Below are 23,696 nucleotides of genomic sequence, written 5' to 3' on the forward strand. Positions count from 1 at the left end.
TTATATTTTTTATTTATTAATATAAAATATATATCTTAAAAACTTACTATCTTTAATTTTTTTTAAAAAATATTATTTAAAAAAATGATTTATATATTATTAAATAATCGGAAATCTAAATAAACTGCTATTTAAAATATTTTAAAATTATTTTTTATTGCAATTATCTATAATTTATAATTATTTGAATAGTTTAGAAGTATTTTATTTTAATTTTAATATTTCTATAGTAATATTTTATTATATTTAGTCCGATTAAATATATATAATTTAGATTTCTTTTAATATTTTTTTATAGTTTATATCTACTTATACCATACGAAAATACAGCTTTTTAGACTTTTTACTTTAAAAATTAATATCTCTGCCATTTCTTCATAATTTTCAAAAATTATTTTTAAGATATAAAAATTCAACTATTTATCGGATTTCTAAGGCTATTTTAGAACTTCTTAATCTAAATTAAAAAAGTTATTTTATAGAAACGAAATTTGCGCTGAATTTGAAATATAGACAAATTATTATAGATTTTTTATTTTTAAGGGAAATATTATATAAATATAAAATTATTTTAATAAATAAAAATACTTCCGGGCCTTCAGAGGCCGTACGCCATTTTTAATTTATTTTTTAATTTTTATAGCTATTTTTAGTGTGATTTTTAGACCCACATCTCTTCCGCGGGTAACAAGAACCACCATATGTGCAAAAATACGGATTAATATCACTCCGAATACTAAGCGAGAAAGGTCTTGGCCGGCCGTACGAGCGAGGAAGGCCTTGACCAGCCGTTGGCCATACGAGCGAGAGAGGCCTTGACCGGCCGTGGGCTATACGAGCCAGAGAGGCCTTGGCCGGCTACGCGAACTGCCCTGTAAACTCCCCCCGAGCGTAAGCGAGGGTTACCTAGGCTTGTATTAAAATAAATTTATAATATAATAAATCTATACTTCTTATTATATTTTATATATATATCGTTTATATTTTATAATTATTTTTAATAATATAAATAATCTAATATCTATTCTATTTTTTATTCTCTATTATTATTTAAATCTGATGTTAATAGTATTTTAGAACCATTTTTTTGATTTTTTAAAAATTTCAATAAGAAAATAAAAAAAATTATATAATTAAATATATTTTTTAAAAAGATATAAATAAATATTTATTTTTTTACAGCTTTTAAAATTCTAAAAAAACCTTATAAATTTTAAAATTAATTTGTAAGGATTTTTTAAATTTAATATTTATAGTAGACAGTTTAATTAAATCTTTTTATATTAAAAAATATAAATTATTCTATTTTTTATTTAAAAAATATAAATTATTCTATTTTTTATTTAAAAAATATAAATTATTCTATTTTTTATTTAAAAAATATAAATTATTCTATTTTTTATTTAAAAAATGATATACTATAATAATTATTATAGTAAGTTAATTAATTTTTATTTATTTTTTATTAATTTTTTTAATATTTTTTATAAAATATTTTGTTTTTTAATCTTTTTGATATTAGCGATATTCCTACTTTTGAAAGATTATTTTTTATTTAAAATCTAAATTTAAAAAAATAATTTATTAAAGTTTTAAAAATAATCGGTTTTATAGAGATATTTAGACAATTATTATATACATATTCTATTTTATTTAATAAATTTATCTAATAATTTTAATATTTAGTCATAAAATAGTATAGATAATGTTTAAAAATTTAATTATTAATTTATAAATAAAATATAATTAATAATTATTAATATAAAATTTATTCAATAATCTTAATAGTACAAGTTAAATAATCTTATAATAAAATTTATAGTAAAGCCACTCTCATTTATGTATTTGGTAAAATATACTATTTTACTTATGGACAGTATAATATATCAAATTTACTTGAAATTTCGCTGATTTTATGATTATAGAAGAAACTAGTTATATATAATATACTATTTACATATTTCGGGCTTCTGTGATCCAGCAATTCCGGGCCACATACTCCGACAGGTCTTACAGGTCTGTACTCTCATAAGGCTTTTGAGGGGAGGATATTGTTATACGCAACATGTGCTGTAATGCTATCATATAGTTGATTATCTTCTCTAGTCTACAAATAGAACCATACTTCCTTCATATACGTGATCTCTATATGACATCACATTTTAAGAATGAGAAAGCACAGAATTTCTCTATATATGTATATATATACAGCAACATAGTGTTCTCCGCCTCTGACGGAGCCATTTGGAACAATAGCCTTTCATAGACCCATTACATTCCTGACATGGCTCATAGTCTGTTCGGCATTGGTCCTGGCTGTATGCTTTCCCTGTTCAGAGACAGCATCTAGATACCCGCCCTTGTCCGCAATTAGTTGTAAGTATGTCTCCCTGATAGGCGCAAGCTTGCTCGAGATCTGATTTGCTAGGGTTTCCTTCAAAGCCTTGAGACTAGAAAATCGGTGCTCCAAAACTAAATCCTCGCATGTTCTTCCGTCAAAATGACTAAGAAGCTCTAAGAGATTCGACACACCGGGCCTGCCAATGGGGTCATACGTTACGCCTGCTTCCGAATCCGTGAGCGCAACCTTGATCTTCTTACGAATTTCCTCAGAGGAGTCGGTGAGAAGAATTCTGGATCGTGGGTCACTATGAGACTTGGACATCTTAAGAGTAGGCTCTTTGAGAGACATCACTCGCCTAGCGGGTGCTACAGGGAATTCCATAGTCAGTAATCTTTCTCTGCCGTGGTAACACCTTCATTGGGGAAACCAAAAGCGCCTCACATATAAGAGCCTCCGGAATTGGAAAAACCCGCCCATATCGATGGTTAAAACTACTCGCAATATTCCGAGAGAATTCGAGATGTTGCCTTTGATCCTCTCCAACTGGAACGTGGGTAGCTCTAATCGGAGTTAGCCAAGATCTGCGGGTGTTGAATAGCACCAGACCTGTGAACAAGTATGTCCGCTGCTTGGAGAACAGGGTATGAAAAAAGGCCAAGCCGTAACTCGGATCTTGCTGCTTGGCTTTCGAGAGTCGCTTCGTCGGGTAACTGAAGCTTGCTCTTTTCGGTGTTAATGCTGATGCCTCAATGATAGTTCTTTGCTGCAATGCCTGCAACCCGTAGTCTCCGTCTTCCATTATGATTACTCACTTTCCATTGAGTCATTCGAGATAGGTATCCCATAGATGCTATCGTGCATAAGATCCAGAACAGCTCAGCATGTGATTGAACCTGACGGTGGGTTAGTGGACAAGAAAGACAATCAACTGATAAGAGCAGCACAGCGTACGGCGGATTGATAGAAGAGCGTGGAGCGATTTGGATCCAAGCCCACGGCAATCAACGCGGCGAGCATTTGTTTCCTCCAGTCCCTCAACTGGCAGCGTTCTTGGGGCACTGTGAGCGCATGTAAATCCACGATAGAGAACACAAGTCTTGTCCCTTCGGACGCAGTGTCTTGTAATCGAACCCATTCCTTCAAAGCACCCAAGTAATTACCCAAGTGAGGCACGCCTGTAGGCTGGATACCAGAAAAAATTGTGCGAGGTGTATCGGAAGCGCGTTTTGTAGTACAGATGCTAAATGATCTGTTAAGGCGACAACTTTTCAGCTTTTCGTATCTGATGGGGATCCTGATGGGTCTTCCAGCGCAAAGCCGGTGCTCGTTGGCAGCCAATCTGAGATTTTTATTGAGGCAAGAGCTTATAATATACATGTTGTATCAACACCACCTTCTCGAGGCGAGTTGCATATAACCATGGGTTTACATAGCATAGCCCGAGAGCCGCGGAATATACCGGCCGTGCGTCACGTGACCAGAAGTAACTGGTGTCATATAAAAAGACTTCATTGTATAGGAGCACCACACCTTGATAGCCCGTGTATTGCGACCGTGTATTGCGATCAGTCCTTGAAATTTCTAGACAAAGGCCACTAAAGGAAACACGGACACGGGGCTACATGAGATGATTGAAGGCCGGGGATCCATAGCAGTGGGTGTCATGTTGGGATTGTATTCTTATTTGCATTTGCCGAAGCTGCTGAGAACCATGCCGAGACAGAATGGTATGTGGTGGTGTGTACTGCAAATTTCTCCCAAGGCCAAGCAGAAGTATCAGAGATTCCATGGCCGGGTAATACAGATCAAACAAGGCAGCAGGAGCTTATGTGGAAGTATCCTTGACGGGTCAGCGCCTGCCGACCTCTGATAAGGGGCTCTTCAGTGTGACCAGGTGGTCTTTGTTCAAGATTTGAACAAGAGAATCGTCCGATTTTGTATCTTGTCTTTGACCGAATTGTGAAAGGAGTGCTTCAAGTGACTTTTCGGTTTCTGAACCCGCTCTGTCTAGGTTCTCGACGACATCTTAGGTACGAACAAATGGTCAGCTCTTACTAATAGTGAAATGCAATAGAAGGCTTAGACATACCGAGACTGTCGTATTCCCACATGTTTGCTTTCATACCCACTCCGTGAAATGCATATTTCCTCAAAAAAGCCAGCCACGCCTGGACAGTCTGTGGATTCCCATCTTTGACCTGAATCAGCCGACGCAGGGTTATACGCTCAAAGTTCTCTTGGCTCTTCTTGTGAACAAAATTGCTTCGGGGCACAGTCCATCTTTCGACAATGCGTGGTAAAGGTACAGGCCCAGAGACCGGAAGACCTAAGTAATATGCAGCTCGTATAGCGAAATCCGAAAAGAATTCAACGTTTCGAACGCTGTATGATCTCAACTGTAGATCACACACTGGAAGACCATATTCAGCCTTCCTACGAAGCGGCCGTAGATATACTGCTTGAACGCTTCGGGGCAGCCGTGCCTTGCCACTTAAACCCTCTAGACGCTGCACCCTGTAGTTATAGTTAGTCCGTTATTCAATCGACGATTTGCGTTCGAGTGAAAGTCCAACCAATCTTTGGCTTGCAGCTGAGGCGACGTAGATGGCTCTGTCGAGTGACCAGAACTAGACTGAAGTAAGCCAAAAAGCTCGGAAGCGCGGGAATGAGTTACAGCCGCTGACATTCGTTCGTCCTGGACCAGACTGGAGGTGCGAGGTACATCAGCGCTGGGTGGATTATTTCTTTCCACCCCAGTCAAGGAGCTAGAGTGGCGAATTGATACAAGAGGCTGATTATACTGGTGTTAATAAGTGCTGTTCTTTTGACAGTGTGGCATTGGATAGTCACCTGTAGTCGCTGGCCTACTCGTGAGAGCAGCCGAGGATAGATTGTTAGAGACATGAGTACAGCGGTAAACGGTGACACTGGTACATTAAAATCATAAGATGATGCTGTTAAAAAGAGCCATGCATCGGTAATATGCTGGGTTTTCCAGGTCCCGGTGCTTTCCCCAAAGGCGGTCGTATCTTTAGCTGTCTCCCATTGGCTCTGGGTTGACCGCTTTCCATGAGCCGTCCCGGGTCTTGGCTGATGAATCAAGTACGGGACATGATGCAGCCAAAGATCTTGCGCGAGGTAGCCTTATTTCTGTGAATGCACTTCTACTCATTCGGGCTGCGTCAACGCTACTAATCGAACTCCAGGTATTTGAGCACTTTCTGTTGCTCGAATCATGTGAGGAATTCCTCCTTGATAACTCTGATGTACCCTGCTTCTCTTTCAAGACGCAGCTGTTCATTGCTGATCACAACGAAACCTGCTCAAGTACTCGAATGAAGTAGCCAGGCCGAAAATCGCTCAGATGCCTGAGAGAGCACTCCGCCAAAGCAAGTCTAAGACGCCCCGCCAGTCGGCTAGAGGATGTGCGCCATCTTTCGAGGCTGGGAGTTCATCGAAAACCCACGATGCCAGGAATAAGAGCATCGCGCAAGCAAACAATTCTCTGGAAGCTACACCAAACAGCAAAAGGACGCGGGCGCATAAGCCCTTGCAGCAGAAGAGACAAAGGCTTACGGCCCCAGAGCAGTTGACCTCAATTCGAAGTGGTGGGAACGTGTGTTGTAGTTATGACGCCCGACAGGTTGGTATGGCATGTTCGAATGAGCTTCGCGCTCAGTCGTGCTCGGCCATCTCTGATGCCAGTGCTGCTGTGGTCGGGAACGAAAAGAATGACAGTCACCATCGCTCTTCCAGCATATCGTCTCTCGTGGCAGCTAGTTCAATTCCTCTGTCTCTGGCGTCGGCTGCTCAAATTAAGTCTGATTGCGAAGCATCAGTTCACTCGCTAAGAAGCTCGCCAATCTCAAATCATGTCTCACAAACTAGGGACAGACCTGAGAGAAACATGTTGACAGTTCCATATCAGCAACGAGTGAGGCCAACGCGAAGAAGGCTTGTTGATTCCTTGAGTGCGGCAGAGGAGTCAGTCCTGAATGAGGTATCTGCCTCCGACTCTGAAACCTGTGGCGCAAATACATCTTCTGTCCTAGGAATCTCTCAATCAAAGGCTGGAGCTGTCCAGCTGGACCAAGTTCGGGATCAGCAAGGTCCCGTCAAGTCCCCAAGCAATGACAGGGAGGCAGGACCATCAGTTTCAAGTACTCTTTTACGTTCCAGGATAACGTACGCTCGCCAACGCTCGTTCTTAGGAAGTACGTTGAACACTTCTGACTCTGAATTACATGGCGCCTCGGCTTCAGCTTTGGACGGTGATGAAGCTGGGGCTTCGTCTGCCTCACTCAAACATCGCAGTACCCTTTTGTTGTCTGCCGCAGATGGCGAGGAACACGGCAGGCCTGTCCGAAGCATCCATGAGCTGAGGCAGGCTGGGGATAATGCTCGCTTCCAAGAGTCGGTTGATGCACTATTCGATGATTTTGAAGACCCGGGCAACACCGTTTCCGAGAGATGCAATGGGCTCATTCAGCTGTGTTCGAAGCTACTCAAACCCGACTTCATGCATCGATTCTTGGAATATGGCTTTGATGAACGACTAGTCAAAAGTACAGTGAGTGATTTAGACATTATCTCATCATGTCTAGCACTGTGTGCCTATAGATTGGTCTATCTCAAAGGGGTATATTCGTACTCAAATTTGGGAACTTTTTGGACCACTCTTGTCGACAAATCTTCGTTATTGCTAGCAGTAAAAGACGATATAATGTCCTTGGCAGGCAATCCACGATTGCATGTGTCAAGAGCCGTGCAAGCGTTACTCAGGGATCTCATCCCACGATTGACAGCTTCGATATTCTCAGAAGGCCCGACACCGAGACTTTCTCCACGGCTAGTCATTCTTTCCTGCATTAGCATTTGCTTGACAGCATTCCAAGACAAGTCTCAACCTATACAGTCGATGTCCCGGTCTTTGCTAGATAACCTTATTGGGCTCCTGCCTCCGAACAATGGTGAAGCCACAGCATATCCTCTGTCCTACGACGACTTTCAAACAAGGACAATGACTCTTCTTGTTCTGGAGAGTTACTTAATGCTTCCAGCGACACCAGGCTATGACTACAATGGCTCTTTCCACAAATTTGTCCTGATGCATGATGACTTCATTCGTCCTGCCCAGGATGACCAAGGCCGACGAATTTTGACGTTATATTTGAGGGTCGTACTAAACCTCACCAATAATGATCCTCTGGCGAGCGAGCAATATGCCGCACCTGAAATAATCACCGGATTCGTTCGAATCATCACAACTGAGCTTTCAGATGCGTCTTCTACCGTCGGCTTCGGTGAGCACGAGTCATTCAACCTCGTCATCTTGGCTCTAGGTGTTCTTATAAACCTGGCAGAACAGAGTGAGAGTTGCAGAGCCTCCTTTCTTGAGCCAATGCATGACTCGTATCCACCCCTTGAGACACTTGCACATCAGTTTTCTCTCAGCATCGACCTCATCAAACATGTAAGTGTTGAAAGTACCCCAGCCAGCAGAAATCACCGCTCATATAATTACCAGGCAAATTCCCTTTCCGAGTCACATAATAATGTTGCTGTCGGGTACTTGTCGATACTGCTAGCTCTTCTCTGTCTACGTAAGGAAGCATACTTTCGAATTCAGGAACTGCTCATGGAATGTGGTAAGGAGATCGCCTCGGTCATTTCAACAGCGAAAGAATTTTTGGTATATCATCAGAAAGTCGAAAGGGACTCACGACTCGGCGAATTGCAAAATCGCGACAACACATCCACGGCACGTTTGACACATATCATAGAGCAAATAAGCCAACCGTAGAGCAAACCCGTTACCAAAGTGACAATACCTTCATCCACCATAGCTAGGTGCGGTTTTAACACCAAGGTCTCGAATGGTGTACGGATTTCTTATGATATAGTAGTTGCTCGGTACCATAATCAACTCAGGCGTAATTATCACTAGGCACGGAGAAGTCTTCAAATATAAACATGGCATTATTTTCTGCAGCCAGAAAAGTAAATCTGGTACTGTAACAGTTAAATGATAATCGATAAGCAATCATCGGCGATAAGTTTAACCCGATGCGCTAAATGCCCTTTCCGTCCTGACATAATATGTATGTGCAGCCGTTTGATTTGTTTGCCACTCTCGGCTGGAGTTCTAATGTCCCGAATTCCATCTTTATGATGAGGGCTGCTGAGACTACAGGGTCTTATAGTTTTTTCCCTCATACTGATCCGTTTTGACTATTTCGGGAAATCTGCCACAGCGCTACGCTCCAGAAAGAAGTCTGTACCGCCCAAAGGTCTTTCTGCGTCAGTATACATCTTGCCCATAATCGTTAATCTGTACTGCTATTTAAGAGGAAGATGCCTAGTGCTCCGAAGCAGCGGAAGATAGCTATTGTTGGCAGTCGCTCTGTGGGTAAGCATCTGCTATTATTTTTCAATTCCTACTATAATCGCCCCCCAAACTGACCTATGATGAACTTGTGACTATTTAGGTAAATCTTCTCTTACAGTTCGGTTCGTTGAACATCATTTCGTAGAAAGCTACTATCCGACGATTGAAAACACGTTCAGCCGCATTATCAAATATAACGGTCAGGACTTCGCAACTGAAATTGTTGACACAGCTGGTCAAGTAAGAAAGACCCATGTAATCTTACTCAGTGGCGTGGCTAATCCTGCGATAGGATGAATATAGCATACTGAATTCAAAGCACTTCATTGGCATCCATGGATACATAATTGTCTACTCGGTGTCATCCCATCAATCATTTGATATGGTCAGAGTTATTCGAGATAAGATACTAAATCATCTGGTACTACCCTAGAACCTATTCACTGCAGCTCCATTATACTGATGCAATAACGCAGGGTGCTGACCACGTGCCCCTTGTTATTGTCGGAAATAAGAGTGACCTCAAGTCAGAACAGCGTCAGGTATCCTTGGATGAAGGGCGGCAACTGGGCGAAGAATTCAACTGTGCTTTCACTGAGGCCAGTGCTCGACTCGATTACAATGTTGCAAAAGCCTTTGACTTGATGATCGGCGAGATTGAAAGGTCCCAGAATCCATCTCAACCTGCAGGAGGGAACAAATGTTCCGTAATGTGATCATTTTAAAATTCACTAGGTATTACTCGATGGGTAATGTGTCTGGGTGGGGTGGGGAGATCTGTTCAACTATGCCTAGTCACCTACAAAGCCTCCCTTTGTTCTATGTATGGCGTGTTCTTGGTTTCTTTCATATCTTACATGTTAATCATCTTAAATGAATCTGATAATACTTCATCACAATACAACAACTCTGCTATACTGACTAAACTTAAAAAAAAGCATCAAGATCAATCGATGTGAATAAATGCATTCCATCTAAATAAGCCAAGCATAATCAGCTCGAACATCTGCTCTGCAGTGGAAGCTGGGAGCAGGTGGCACTCGGGGAGGGGATGGTGAACGAACTCGGCCTAATATCAATTTGATGCTATACCCGAATAGTCAGGCCACCTAGAATTTTGCCCCTCATCCTACACGGCAAGAAAGTTCAGCCTTTTTCAAATACCCCTCTTTGTCAGTGGTCGACCACTTTACCATTCCCAGATCAGATATACTTTCTCACAATCGAGTCTGTAAATCTCTACGTATACTCGAGCATACTGAACCATTTTCAACACACTGCTCAAAAATGCTTGACCTTGCTGATTTTATCACCGAACGCGGTGGTAACCCGAACAGAATAAAGGACAGCCAGCGCAAAAGATATGCACCCGAACATGTTGTCGATGAAGTCCTCGATCTATATGAAGAGGCAAGAAGGGGTATATTGACACACATTATCATTTCACCATGCAATTGGAATTTCTAACTAAGATTATTCTCGCCTACAGCACGCTATGAAGTCATGCAGATCAATTCCCAGCTCAACGCGCTCCAGAAAGAGATCGGAAAGATGAAGAAGGTCGGACTTATCAGTCAATTCCATCATTATCTCCAAATGAAATATCTATATCTAATCAGTGCGAATCATCAAACAGAACAAGGAAGATGCAGGCTCCTTGATGGAACAAAAGGCTGGCCTTGAGCAGCGTAAAAAAGATGCCGAGGAACTTGCCGTCCAGAAGGAATCGCAGAGGGACAAGAAAATCCGAACAATTGGCAACATCGTGCATGATACAGTTCCCGTTAGCAACAACGAGGTTTGTGTCATCTGTATGTCGATGTATCGATATAATTGAGATTGACTCGCCTACTAGGATGACAACGTTGTGGTCAAATCTTGGGTTCCAGATAACGTGAAGGTAGAGAAGCGCGATTGTCTGTCTCATCACGAGGTGCTTACACGTCTTGACGGTTTCGACCCGGAGCGTGGTGTCAAGGTCGTAGGCCACCGTGGGTACTGCTTGACGGGATATGGTCTCTTCTTAAACCTTGCGCTCATCAACTACGGACTTGAGTTTCTCTGGGGAAAGGGCTATAAACCAAACCAGCCTCCCCAATTCATGCTCAAGGATATGATGGCGAAGACAGCGCAGCTCGAGCAATTTGATGAGGAGCTTTACAAAGTCACAGAAAGTGAGGACAAGTCCACTGATAAATATCTAATTGCCACTTCGGAGCAGCCTTTGTCAGCATTGCATGATGGGGAGTGGCTTCAGGACAAAGACCTTCCGATCAAGTAAGTACTATGCCAACATGTCCACATATTATACTAATGGTTCTCAGGTATGCCGGGTATAGCACATGTTACCGCAAGGAAGCAGGCGCGCATGGGAAAGATGCGTGGGGTATTTTCCGAGTTCATCAGTTCGAGAAGGTGAGAAGTCTGTGATAAGCAACATGAATTGACCAGCACTAATATTAGCATAGATCGAACAATTCGTTCTCACAAAACCGGAAGACTCTTGGCAGGCTTTTGAAGAGATGATGGCTACATCGGAGGAGTTCTATCAGTCCCTTGGGTTGCCATATCAGGTGGTAGCAATTGTCTCTGGGGCATTGAACAACGCTGCTGCAAAGAAGTACGACTTAGAAGCCTGGTTTCCTTTCCAAGGGGAGTATAAAGAATTGGTTTCGTGCTCCAACTGCACTGATTACCAATCAAGGGCGCTCGAGATTCGTTACGGCATTAAGAAAGCCACCGATGTTAAGAAGTCCTATGTTCATGCTTTAAATGCTACTCTCTGTGCCACTGAACGAACACTTTGCTGTGTCCTCGAGAACTACCAAACCGAAGATGTATGTTGTGACCTGCTCTATACCGTGATCTTCTAGCTAACTATACATAGGGTATCGTTGTCCCGGAACCTCTTAGGAAATATATCCCAGGAATGCCCGATTTTCTCCCTTTCACAAAGGAACTTCCTAAGGACAGTACCTCTCAGAAGTCCAAGGCCAAGCAGGCTTCGAAGAGCGCGACCAGTGCGGAAGATGCTTCCAAGAAGTTGCAAAACCTCCAACTCTGAGTGCTTTCGTCCGGAAAATCTCACTACCTATTCAGATCAAGAAATGATCTTCCTGCCGCCTCAATACAAATGATCGTGGCTAATCCTCAACTTTCAATGTCATAGATATGGAGCTTGAGATGTTTTGGTCTTACACGGGCGGTAGAGCTTACCTCTAGAATTCGTCTTGCTTTCATTGATTATTTGTGCAATGCTTGACTTCACTTATACTTAAGTATACCTCGTAATAGCTTGGCTTGTCTCTGCACAAGCTCTATGCTCCGGTCATACAGGGCTATATTCTGGGTTCTCTATAAAGCTGCAAGTGTTCAGCCTCCGTAGGCAGCAAAGCAGTAATATGCAATAATGTGAGTAGTAGTTTGGTGTACTTCACGGGGTACTGGAGAAGGAAGGGGCCGGCCCCGCTCTTACCCCTCCAATACGTACTTCTTGTTTGCAGCGATGACTCAAACATTCAATTGCAGATGTGGAACATTGCTCTAACAGTCCGGTTCCGGAGAACTTAAAAAAGTCGGCTACTTTCCCTTCCCCTTCCTATACCTTAAGTTGATAGATTTTTTTTCTCGCCTATATTCTTGCTCGGTACCTTCCATTGACGGATAAATCCAGAAGCAACAATGGCAGCATCAGCAAGGGACATTAACCTCTCCACGTCTCCTACGGCCTCATTCCAATCTGCACCGTCGAGCCATGGAGGATCAGCTCTGGGAAGCCGGACCATCCCACTTGCTAATGCGAAACACCTGAAGCCATTTGCCACTGAGGATATCAAAGTACTACTCCTGGAGAATGTCAATCAGACGGGCAGGGATATTCTCACAAAACAGGGCTACCAGGTTGAATTCCTCAAATCGTCGCTCCCAGAGGATCAGCTTATCGAGAAAATCCGGTCGGTTTTCCATGGTATATCTGTGCCATCTTGTGAGACTTATAGCTGACCTAATGATGAAATCTGAAGTGATGTACATGTCATTGGTATCAGATCCAAGACGAAACTCAGCGCTCGTGTCTTGAAGGAAGCCCGGAACCTTATTGTTATTGGCTGTTTCTGCATTGGGACCAACCAGGTTGACCTTCAGTATGCAGCTGAGCATGGCATTGCTGTCTTCAACTCCCCTTTCAGCAATTCCAGAAGTGTTGCTGAGTTGGTGATCGCCGAGATCATTGTTCTTGCCCGTCAACTTGGCGATCGGTCAAATGAAATGCACAATGGTACCTGGAACAAAGTTAGCAACAAATGCTGGGAAATTCGTGGGAAAACACTCGGTATGCTCTCTTGCCCGAGATAGTAGAAGCTGGCTGACTCAATTTAGGAATCATCGGTTATGGTCACATCGGCGCTCAGCTTTCAGTTCTAGCCGAGGCCATGGGAATGTCGGTCATATTCTATGATGTAGTGAACCTGATGGCACTAGGCACAGCGCGGCAAGTGCCTACCCTTGAAGGACTCCTTGCACAAGCCGACTTTGTTACCTGTCATGTCCCTGAGCTTCCGGAAACCAAGAACATGATAGGGCACCAGCAATTTGAACAAATGAAGACCGGCAGCTATCTCATAAATGCTAGCCGCGGCAGTGTCGTTGATATCCCAGCACTTATCCATTCCATGCGATCTGGTAAGATTGCAGGAGCCGCGCTTGATGTCTATCCTAATGAGCCGGCTGGCAATGGTGACTATTTCAATAACGACCTCAATACATGGGGAGCAGACCTTCGTAGTCTCAAAAACCTGATCTTGACCCCGCACATTGGAGGCAGCACTGAAGAAGCACAGCGTGCAATCGGTGTTGAAGTTGCGGAGGCATTGGTGAGGTATGTCAATGAAGGTACAACGCTCGGCGCCGTCAACCTCCCAGAAGTCGCCCTTCGATCATTGACCATGGATGAATCAAATCATGCTCGGGTAAGGCACTTCATGATCTATGAGTATATACCCACAATTAAGTATATTAATATATGGCATACAGGTCATTTTCATTCACCAGAATGTTCCTGGTGTGTTGCGGAAAGGTACTAGATATGGGACCCGTGGTTTCTTGAATGTAAGGTCGCTGACATTCAACAGTCAACGAAATTCTTGGGGATCACAACGTTGATAAGCAAATGACCGACAGCAGAGGCGATGTATGTTCACCTCGATCAGTTTGTTTCCAGATCCCTCGACTGACTGAGTGCAGGTGGCCTATTTGATGGCTGATATTAGCGACGTCGACAACTCTACAATCAAGGACTTGTATGAGAGACTTGAGAGCCTTGGATGTACGTACCATTTTGCTCCATGATGTTTTTCCCTCTTCCTCTCAACCTTGTGACCGTCATCGCTAATCATGGCCTTCATCGATCGCTCTTCTGTTTCTTTAGCTCGAATTATGACTCGCATCTTGTATTAAGAAAGCCGGGCTTAAAAAGCACGAGGCTGCTTGTTGCGCCGAACTTGTCGACGCGATCTATCAAGGCTGATTTTGCGTCAGTGCTCTTTCAACAGCAGTATCATTACAGTGTGGAGACGAAAAAGCAATGTAAATTACTTCCCACGGTCAATTAGCATGCGCATTTGGAGCCTATGCCTCAATGGACTTTCATAGGGGGTCATTCACTAGGCTTCATTTAGAAGCTCGCGCAGCTACTCTGCAACTATTGGCAATATGTTCAACACCGCCTCACAATTTGATGTATCAACCAGAAATTCCAGTGAGCTTATATATACGTTATCTTCAGTATATAATGCTTTATTTAAGCTCATATTTCATAAGCCGGAAAGTTTTGGTGGTGAATAATGCTTTACATGTTTCTTTCAAGTTAATGAATACACGAACTCATATTAGTCGAGACCAGATCATCTGCGATAGAAAGCTCTATCCGTGTCACGGGCACCATCTCTCGCAAAGGGACTCCGGCTCCTTCTTCTGGATAGACTCTCACGTGATTTATCATGCCTGGGGTTTTGGCTTTCGAGGTGATCATGCCTATCAGTACTAAGGTTGATGTTGTTATCCCTTTCGTGAGAATAATCAACTGCATTTGTGTTAACATGAGCATGAACGTGTGAATCCACATAAATGCCGGGTCGCCCACCTGGACGGTTATAATCTCTTTCACGTCCAATTCTGCCCATGTTACCAGAGTGCCATTGATGTGCTGATGCAGGAGGTTTTGGGGGTAAGCCACCTCTACGCCAAGGACCTGAGTGTGACTCCTCAGCCAGCCTAGCTTGTGATGTGTGCGATTCGGCGAGTCGATTGTCGGAAGAACGAGCCTGAGAATGTCCATGGCCCGCACTGGGATGCGGCCTGCTCGAACGGACGGCACTGGGAAGACGGCTACTCTTATTCTCGGCAACAGGCGGTCTGATACCAGATGCAGTAGTCCAGCTTCCATTTGTAGCCATTGCTATGGAACCTCCAGTGGGTGCAGGGGGCATTACGGCTCTGTTGCTCCGAAATCTTCTTCTGTCAAGTTCGTGAGAATCTTCGAACGATGGCAGCTCACCGGGACGTGCAGGTAATGGTGGATCAGCAAAATAGGGATGATTTAATGCATCAATGGCATTGATTCTCTTTTTCCAATCAAGCCTCAGAAGCTCCCCTAATAAGGAAACCGCATTGGAGCTTTGGCTATGTAGATGTTAGAACCTTGCGGTTGATAGTTCATGTTGAAAGGAAAGGAAACACCCATACTCTCTGAAAACCTCAGACAACCTCCCGGGTCTGTTTCCAAAGCTCTTTACACCATCACATCCAGGAAGCAAAGACCATCCTGGCATCGTCTCTTCGGTAGGTGAGCCGACTAAATTGAAGATAAGGTGAGCTTGGTTGAGATCACTGTTTCCAGCGAGAATCGGTTTCCCTTTGAACATCTCGCCGAAGACACAACTGGCCGTTGTCAGAAAGGTGTTTGACTCATCACGGCAAGTAAAGCGTGCTCTCACCCGACACCCCACATATCAATTGCTGTAGTGTAACGCCGAAGTTGAAGAAGAAGCTCCGGAGGGCGGTACCAGCGAGTCACAACAAGAGTGGTGTAATCTCTTTTTGCTTCTCCGCCACCTTTCCCGGGTTGAGGAGGAGACTCCTCATATGGGCGAGCCAGACCAAAATCAGCAATTTGAAGAACACCCTGATTGCTGATGAGTAAATTGGCCGCTTTGACACTATTAGCCACCCACGTCAATTCCTGTTCGAACATGGCGAATCTAACCTTTCATGTCGCGGTGCAAGATAGAGTTCTGGAGCAGGTTAGAATCATGACTTTGACCACTGGATAGATGGATTGTACCGCGTGCAGATATTTAAGCCCTTCCAGAAGTTGTAACATATAGCACTTGATCTGGGCTTCAGTAAAACGGACACTCGGATTCTCTAGCAACCCTGAGAGATCGTGTTCCATGTATGGGGTGACCATATACATGCTTGGCTTCTTTCGGCCTTCCCCTGAAGGATAATTAGTGCGAGCGGACTTTCTAGTAATTGCTTTGGCCTACCTTTGCTGCGTTCCACGGCCATCTCTCTGAGGTGTAAGATATTAGTGTGAGACAACATTTTGAGGAGCTTGATCTCACGGAGAGCGGTTATGGGGAACTTCAAAATGGTAAGTGAGCTTGGTCATATCGCATAGGACAGTCATTCCTTACCCCATCTCTCTCATTGTGCATAAGGATCTTCTTTAGCGCGACAATGGTATTATCTCTCTTCGACCTGGCTTTGTATACCTCCCTGTCCGGGTCTCAATATGCGACACGTATAAAACAGGCTGCTACCGGTACATACCCAAAGGTGCCTTCACCTAATTTGCCCAAGAACTCAAAGTCCCGTATATTGGTACATCCACGAAACCTGGGGCTCCCATTCCCGTCTCTCTCAAGAGAGGTCGCAACCATTCTCGAGAATAGCTACCCTGATCGACAGCAAGAGACGGGGCCCTAAAATGCGATAAGCCCAGTGCTTGTCTCTTCCTTGGAAACATTCAAAGGTTTGAGTCGGCAGATGAAATTTCATGTGTGTGACATGCAAAAGTAAGGGCCTTATAACACTTTGATAGTGGCGATGTGTGTGGTATCGGAGCACGGTATCGGACTTTCAAGCCGGGTAAAATAAAAGAAGCACTCTAATGGAAATTGGACGATATGAAGGACTTGACGTCAACATGACAATTTACACATAGATTTGACTGCCAGAGATGTAAACACTGAGCATTGCGAAGGCTCAATAAGTGCTTGTCCTTAATATTGCAGGTCTGGCCCTCAGCGGAGTGCCTGGCGCCCGCAAACATTTCAGAGTGTCCTGAGTCACATGACATATAAGCGTTCCCGTGACGTCCGAACTGCAGACATCATAGGCATCTTCGGAAGACTCACTCTATCTATCGTGCACTTTCCAGCATAAACTGGGGAGATTGTCCATCACGCTTAACTCCGAATCAACCAGAAAGTATGTTTTCGTGGAACCCCATAAACTCCACTCAACTAGCTAACGTATGCAATATAGACATGGCGTCAAGTCATCCTATCCATGTTCATCCCGCACGACCTCTGTATCGCTTTACGGCTACGGCGTTGGGAGCTAGCATGTGGTTTTTCGTAAGTGAATTCATGATTCTCATCGTCTCAGAACGTCACTGATAACATCCTCCATCATTATAGTTAATGTACAGAGCCAAGAAAGATGGACCCGCCCTCTTAGGCTGGAAGCACCCTTGGGATCATTGAGGGCGCAATGGGCTACTGTATCAACCACTTCGCTGAGAGACAAATACAAATGAGCCGGACGGACATATCTTGAGTTGTATAGTCGAAGAAATAACTGGACCAGCCAAGCGGGTTTGTGGCCTCGTCATGTCTCAACTCTGGAATCGAGACAAGTTACAGGCTTATCGGAAACTGCAATAGCTCTTTCTATTCATCAACCTGGACCATTGCCCAGAGAATGCGATCTAATTTCGCATTTCCTCGAGTAGCATCTTGTATCGACGGCGTTTCTTCGACTGACCTGGTCGTAGTTTTTGATGTAACTTCCCCACCCTGCGAGCAAGGTTGGGAAAAAATCTTCTTTCTGCCGTCCAAGCAATGAGGAAGCTTCCGCTAACAACTGCGAGCAACTGCCAAGCAAAGTAGTCTGGGAGAGACGTCAACTGCATGACACGTCTGAGCCACTGAGTCGGTCTGAAAAGCATGTAGCATGAAAAGAGTAGAGTCATTAGGACCATGATCAGGTATGGTTCTAAGGATAGTCAGCTTCTATCTTTTAAAGTGTTGACAGTCATTGAATGAGACTAACTGTTTGAAATCATCGGCTTGCGAAATGGCGGTCCGACGCTGAGCACGACGCTCGACAATATGTATTGGAAGCTAGAGACCAGGAAAAGTACAGTATTTGCAGAATTCTCGATGTTATCCTCTAAGCCCGCGCGGGGAGGGTTGAACCTGGGAAGTGGATCAGCAAATCTTCGGTACATGCATTACTTCATGAAAAGCATGAATTTCGACGCGTACCAGGGTTGCAGCTGGACATATTTGTATGCCACAAGCTGCGTAGCTACACAAATGGTAATCTGACCGAGCAATGGAATCAGAACTTTGCGTGAGACGAGGTCGGCGGTAGGCCGCTTGCGAGAAAGTATAGGATGGGGGTCAGTCCATCCCACTTGAATTTCATTAGTATATGCTTTGATTTTGTAGGCGAAATGCAACTTACTAAAGATCGCAATCGGTAGGATCAGAGATAGATCAATGAAGAGGAACTTATGCTAGTCAGTGACGATACTCGCATGGTCGTTATGGTGTGAAGCATGTACCTGGAAATCACCAAGATTTGACGCTGACGCATACAATAGGCTCACAGTCGCAAACTGTATGGCCGAGTAAAGACTCATGTACTTGAAGCAACAGAAGCTGGTAACCAAGGCACCTCTTCCTTCCCTAAAATAAATTTAGCAGCGAGCTCCCTTGACACTAGGCAACATGTTCTTTACCTAATAAGCGTGGGTACACATGAGATATCGAATTGGCGACTGGTGAACGGGGCAGCAACAGAGGCTTCAGCATCGGATAATGATATACCGACGTCAGCAGCTTTCAAGGCGCCGCAATCATTTGCGCCGTCGCCACAGAATCCACAACAGTAGTCGAGGGACTGCAGCTTTTCAACAAGTTCATGCTTCTCATCTGGCGACATTCTGGCGAATACGCTGCCACGCACGAGCATCTATAAGTATGTTTGTTAGACCCGAATTATAGCAGATGCCACTGCCGGCACTAGTCGTCGCTTTATTTACACATACTCTGTTCAGAATTGTTTCGCTGCCGAAGTCAATTGCCCATCGGAAAACTTCGCCACTGACAGCAAGAGAGTAATTATTTAGGTTGGAAACATTGCCCGGCACCGAAAGGTCAATGCTTGCTGCATTTACATGGGGCTTTCCAAATCAGCGAAAGCCACCAAACAAGACACTTGAGTCATACCATAAGTGTAGTCGAGTCAAGCCTGATTGCTGGATCATCGACGCTTTCCCAACAAAGCGAAGCACCCGTATCATGTCCATTCCCTATAAGTAGAATTAGTAGAAATGTACTTAGACAGAGCAATCGCAGCAGGACGAGCTAACCTTGCGAAAAATGAGGAACAAAACAATGTTCATTGCTACTGACCAACCCACACTCACGAGCTACACTAACTGCCGTGAGTATGTTATCACCTGTGCACATGACGTTGCGTATGCCTGCTTGATTGAGTTCAGTGATAGTCCCTGCAGTCTTCGGCTTAAGCTTATTCTCAAATATAATGAACCCGAGAAATTCAAGATCACACTCAGCATCATGACGAGTCATTTTCTGAATTTTCATCCAGCTTAGCTTTGGCGCATGCTTGGCAGCGCAGGCAATAACGCGATAGCCTTTGTGTGTATAGTAGCTCAAAAGCTCGTCATAATCACGGGGCACTTGAGAGTTACTTTTAGTAGTGTTTGACAGAGTGGATTGGGATACTGACAGCTTCCTGGGCGACATATAGCCTTAACACTTTCTGGGGCACCTTTTACGAAAGTGCTTGCTCCAGAATCACCGAATCGGCGTACAATGACAGTTGCACGACGTAGCTCTGAGACAAATTCAAAGTTGCGCAATATGCCCAGCTCTACATGTGCCTGTTGAGTATCAGCATCCTGCTTTAGTGAGTCGGAATATTATATGAGATGTTGCCATACGTGTGGGCTTTGCTCCTGGTGGGAACCAGCAAGGGTGTCAGTGGGCTCTGGAGGTTTTGCGATAGATGGCATGATTCTCTCAGAGTCTGACCGCTCAACATGACTTCCTCCCTCTATAAAAGACCATCCAGTGAACTGAAACATTTTGACATCGAGAGGGTCACCCAATAATTCACCATCAACCACTCTCAGAGAGTGGCATGTTGCCATGGTGTAGAGGATATTATCGTGACGAGTGTCTCTCTGTATAGTAGTTCTGTCCGCCAGGGATGCGGTATCGAAATAAATGGTAGAGATCAATCCGGAGAAGCTGCAGCATAGTCAATAGAAGCACAAAGGACAAGTAAATACGTATTTCCCAAACCTCGCATTTTTGTCGGCGACCCGAATCCCGAGTACGTCTAGTCCGTCCTCAGTGAGGGTTCCAGTTTTATCAAAACAGATTATATCTAGCTTTCCGCCCACATTGACCCTAAACAATATTAAACCAAGTCCTCAAGACTGGAAACTCAGACTTCTCACCTCTGTGGACTGATGCAGAATATTTTATGATTCTTCAGTCTTGAAAGAGCAAAATTCGTTCCTATACTCAATGTAGCAGGCAGCGCCGGAGGCACGACGATTGTGATCAGATCCAGTGCTCGGACAATAATGAATTGCCAAGGAAGCTTGTCTGTGTTAGCAACGATAAGTTCGGTAGTACAGTGGGATTCCCTTACTCCTAAGCGGATGAAGTTCACAAAAGAAGCAATGAACCCTAGAATAGCGATGATACCCATAACTGAGATATACCGGAATGAATCCCGATAAAACTTGAAGCCCGAGGGCTTAGGAAAGAGCATTGACCGGATAAGGGCGCCTTTAGTTGTGAGAAACCCAGTCCTCACAACAACTGCTAATGCTATAGCTTCATCATCATCGACATTCTGTGGGCGCCGTGCCCTTATTACCTTCGTACCACTAAAAAGAAAGTGCTTTGCAAGGTTGGGATTGATAGAAGGGCCAGTTAGGTTCAGATACTTCAGTGCATCATCGGTAAGAGGAAGTTTCGTGACTGGGACAGATTCACCTGTTATGCATTAGTCCAAGTTCTCAAGAAGGCAGGCATGTTTTTCAGACCTGTCAGCATGCTTTCGTTGACTATGCAGTCACCAGACAACAGTATACAGTCACAAGGAACTTGCGTGAGGGACGGATCCGAGAATTCGTAGACATCGCCAGGGACAAGCTCTCGGGAAGGAATAGATCTCCCTGTAAGTTAAGACATGAGCATATTTCTGGCACGTGGAAGATGAGCCACACATGGGTCCACCTACAGAATCCATTGCGAAGAACACGGGTGTCGCATTCAAATAGTGATAGCTCTCTTAAACGATTCATTGTCTGAAGGAAAATAAGCACCCATGAAGACAGCGACAGGCCCACGCAAACGCACCGCTTTTGTTTCAATGACAGTAGCACCAATGCTGATGAGTGAAATGAGAAATATGCATACAGCATAATAGTAATATTCATCGAGCGACCAAAGTACAAGGCTTGCTAGCTGGAAGATATAGAATGGGTGAAAAGCCTATAAAGTCAGGTGTCGGCGTGGAAAAGCTCAAGGATTTCACACTTACCTCATCCATAAGCAGTTGAAACGCAGGCTTCTGCTGAATGTCAATGAGATTTTTCCCGAATATTTGTTCGCGATCGTCACGATCATCGGCATCCAGCCCGAGTCTCATTCCTTTTACATTTGTCCATAGGGGATCTTTCCACCCATTCACCAGGCAGAATTTATCCTCGAGCGGATTATAAAAGAAGCGAAGATATCTGTAATCAATGCGTCTCACTTGGGCAATGGTGGGGTCATTATCTTCGTCGTATGAATGGCAGTCAGGATCGGCGAAAATCGTAGACAAGGGGCGTCCATAATCTTGACTGTCGACTTGCTGTACTTGAAATCGATTCCATTGATCCTGACGCTAGATCAGCAACAGATAGATAGATCTCGGAAGTAAAGCTGCCTACCTCAATCGCAACCCACTTACAAGCACAAAGAGGAGCTGGTTTACCTAAGAGGCGAACGCGCCATTTTGGAAACCATCGAAAGAGCAGGTAAGCGAACCCGAACGACAATGCACACAATATGTAATAGAGTACAAGACCAGTGATGCTTGTCGAAAACCCCGCAATCACAATGGTAAGATCTTCTGAGGTGATGTGGACTTTCTGGCTTGTTATACTTTCGCCTGTCCAATTTTGTACGTACGAGGCAACAGATAATGACCGCCGTAGCAGGGGGTCTTCAACTGAGCCTCTTGAATAGGATTGGCGCTTAGAGGACCGTATCGATTCATTTGTGTCATTTAAGCCAGTCACGGACACATCGTCCATGTCGCTTTCGACGTCCAATGCGTCCTCGGGTGGCCACAATGTGTGATCCTCATCGTCGTGAAAATATGTAAAGCTAGTGGTAGAGTCTTTCCGATCTCGACGGTGAGAGAATGAGACAACGCTTGATGGTATACTCTCTGACATTGGACCATCATAAACCTAGTTGGGTCAGTGATACGTAGCGAAACAGTTTCCCTCGCGACATACCTCACTACGAGCCATTTCAACCTCGGATACAATGCTATAGCTAGAAGACCGTTAGCAAGGAAAAAGAGACGGTTGAGTCTGGTGTCAAGGACCTGCTTCTCATGGAATTGCGCCGGTTTTCTGAACCGGGCAAATAGACCTCGGATGGCTGCGACTGCCCTTGACGATCCTCCATGTTTATTGATGCGCCCTGCTGCTCTGCTTCTCGGTGCTCAATGGGGCTGTTTGTCTCAGTGATAGTGTCTGCGAGGCTTGTGATGACAGCGACCAACACGGAGAATATGTCAACCTAATCCATAACGACAGTTGGTTGGCTGATTGTTTTGGTGGCTACTGAGGGTCTATGTAATGTTGGAACAGGAAAAAGTTGCTTTAGTCATTAAGCGTGTGTTGGATTAAGTCATAGCCCAGCAGTAGTAGAGTGAACGGGGTCTTTCGGAGATAGATAAGTTCCTTATTTAGGTTTTTACGTGTTCCGTAATACTGTACTGTACGTACTCCGTACTAATGAGACACATCAATACACATGCTTGCTGCTCAAACTTCCCTGATAAGACCACTGCTTAAACTGCAGAACGCCATACCTACCTTCATCGCTGACGCTGCCCCATGTGTCTCCAAAGAGTCTCTTTTATATATATGGGCAGAAGGTGGTCTACAATAATAGCAACAAAACCGAACGTGAAAAGGGAGAAGAAGACAGTCGGAGGAGAAGGAGAAGGGGAAGCAGGAGAGAGAGAAAGAGAGAAAAAGATTCTTATGTGTAGCAGAAGTTGTAGAGATCGGAGTGATACCTACCATAATTTATACCCTAGCACCCCTTAGAAAAAGGCTTCGACGCAATTATGTTTTCAGAAATGCCGGAAGGCTAATCTGGATTACTGTTTTCTGTATGAAGTCAATGTGTTACGGGCACTATAATAGACAAATCAGTTATAAAGAATATAAAGAAAGTATGTAGAAAATGAAGTCCAACAAATTACCCCGGTACGGTCTGCTCTAATCAGCAGTAAAATAGGAGATTTGTGGTTGATCAAGAGTTCCTGTGTAGTTAATGCTAAAGGCGAGAAAATACGGAGTAGAAGTCAGTAACTAACATTTATTGTTGGGAGTACCGA

General features: G+C 44.0%; 8 protein-coding genes across 8 annotated transcripts; 4 read left to right on the top strand and 4 right to left on the bottom strand.

Annotated features, from left to right (window-relative positions):
- Window positions 1-2,260: 2,260 nt before the first annotated feature.
- ASPACDRAFT_33891 (tryptophan--tRNA ligase MSW1) lies at window positions 2,261-3,721 on the bottom strand (the record flags this gene model as incomplete). Its single annotated transcript, XM_020199996.1, has 5 exons — window positions 2,261-2,709; window positions 2,786-2,904; window positions 2,951-3,066; window positions 3,157-3,237; window positions 3,296-3,721. The coding sequence occupies 5 exons, from the start codon at window positions 3,719-3,721 to the stop codon at window positions 2,261-2,263; spliced, it is 1,191 nt and encodes a 396-aa protein (XP_020053036.1).
- Window positions 3,722-4,193: 472 nt separating this feature from the next.
- ASPACDRAFT_54104 (mitochondrial 37S ribosomal protein uS10m) lies at window positions 4,194-5,248 on the bottom strand (the record flags this gene model as incomplete). The annotated part of the gene is made up of 3 exons (XM_020202833.1): window positions 4,194-4,369; window positions 4,434-4,851; window positions 5,213-5,248. 3 exons carry the CDS (start codon window positions 5,246-5,248, stop codon window positions 4,194-4,196), a joined length of 630 nt encoding a protein of 209 aa, XP_020053037.1.
- Window positions 5,249-5,508: 260 nt separating this feature from the next.
- On the top strand, window positions 5,509-8,279 carry ASPACDRAFT_80857 (WAPL family protein). The gene is made up of 2 exons (XM_020205743.1): window positions 5,509-7,817; window positions 7,872-8,279. The coding sequence occupies exons 1-2, from the start codon at window positions 5,709-5,711 to the stop codon at window positions 8,145-8,147; spliced, it is 2,385 nt and encodes a 794-aa protein (XP_020053038.1). The 5' UTR covers window positions 5,509-5,708; the 3' UTR covers window positions 8,148-8,279.
- A 214-nt stretch (window positions 8,280-8,493) lies between these two features.
- rhbA (Rheb family small GTPase rhbA) lies at window positions 8,494-9,641 on the top strand. Its single transcript, XM_020205744.1, has 4 exons — window positions 8,494-8,753; window positions 8,833-8,972; window positions 9,025-9,153; window positions 9,209-9,641. Exons 1-4 carry the CDS (start codon window positions 8,699-8,701, stop codon window positions 9,446-9,448), a joined length of 564 nt encoding a protein of 187 aa, XP_020053039.1. The 5' UTR covers window positions 8,494-8,698; the 3' UTR covers window positions 9,449-9,641.
- Window positions 9,642-9,919: 278 nt separating this feature from the next.
- ASPACDRAFT_80859 (serine--tRNA ligase SES1) lies at window positions 9,920-12,079 on the top strand. Its single transcript, XM_020205745.1, has 7 exons — window positions 9,920-10,152; window positions 10,222-10,292; window positions 10,369-10,530; window positions 10,588-11,009; window positions 11,057-11,147; window positions 11,201-11,569; window positions 11,620-12,079. The coding sequence occupies exons 1-7, from the start codon at window positions 10,020-10,022 to the stop codon at window positions 11,794-11,796; spliced, it is 1,425 nt and encodes a 474-aa protein (XP_020053040.1). The 5' UTR covers window positions 9,920-10,019; the 3' UTR covers window positions 11,797-12,079.
- A 334-nt stretch (window positions 12,080-12,413) lies between these two features.
- On the top strand, window positions 12,414-14,186 carry ASPACDRAFT_34065 (D-3-phosphoglycerate dehydrogenase; the record flags this gene model as incomplete). The annotated part of the gene is made up of 7 exons (XM_020200013.1): window positions 12,414-12,685; window positions 12,755-13,062; window positions 13,110-13,699; window positions 13,764-13,806; window positions 13,862-13,920; window positions 13,974-14,055; window positions 14,158-14,186. The coding sequence occupies 7 exons, from the start codon at window positions 12,414-12,416 to the stop codon at window positions 14,184-14,186; spliced, it is 1,383 nt and encodes a 460-aa protein (XP_020053041.1).
- A 446-nt stretch (window positions 14,187-14,632) lies between these two features.
- On the bottom strand, window positions 14,633-16,672 carry ASPACDRAFT_33731 (CDC2/CDK family serine/threonine-protein kinase; the record flags this gene model as incomplete). Its single annotated transcript, XM_020199986.1, has 8 exons — window positions 14,633-15,404; window positions 15,468-15,668; window positions 15,725-15,938; window positions 15,994-16,021; window positions 16,072-16,226; window positions 16,277-16,373; window positions 16,427-16,508; window positions 16,563-16,672. The coding sequence occupies 8 exons, from the start codon at window positions 16,670-16,672 to the stop codon at window positions 14,633-14,635; spliced, it is 1,659 nt and encodes a 552-aa protein (XP_020053042.1).
- A 1,052-nt stretch (window positions 16,673-17,724) lies between these two features.
- Window positions 17,725-22,988, bottom strand: ASPACDRAFT_1873808 (putative P-type ATPase; the record flags this gene model as incomplete). Its single annotated transcript, XM_020198019.1, has 21 exons — window positions 22,671-22,988; window positions 22,579-22,618; window positions 22,006-22,530; window positions 21,612-21,953; window positions 21,428-21,562; window positions 21,309-21,375; window positions 21,112-21,243; window positions 20,712-21,061; window positions 20,515-20,660; window positions 20,357-20,464; window positions 19,993-20,302; window positions 19,779-19,932; window positions 19,396-19,728; window positions 19,253-19,335; window positions 19,072-19,206; window positions 18,763-18,995; window positions 18,586-18,709; window positions 18,486-18,531; window positions 18,284-18,434; window positions 18,069-18,214; window positions 17,725-18,011 (listed from the first exon to the last, which is right to left on the bottom strand). The coding sequence occupies exons 1-21, from the start codon at window positions 22,751-22,753 to the stop codon at window positions 17,725-17,727; spliced, it is 3,930 nt and encodes a 1,309-aa protein (XP_020053043.1). The 5' UTR covers window positions 22,754-22,988.
- Window positions 22,989-23,696: the final 708 nt, after the last annotated feature.

Source organism: Aspergillus aculeatus (assembly GCF_001890905.1).
Source record: "Aspergillus aculeatus ATCC 16872 unplaced genomic scaffold ASPACscaffold_15, whole genome shotgun sequence".
NCBI classification, from domain to species: Eukaryota; Fungi; Ascomycota; class Eurotiomycetes; order Eurotiales; family Aspergillaceae; genus Aspergillus; species Aspergillus aculeatus.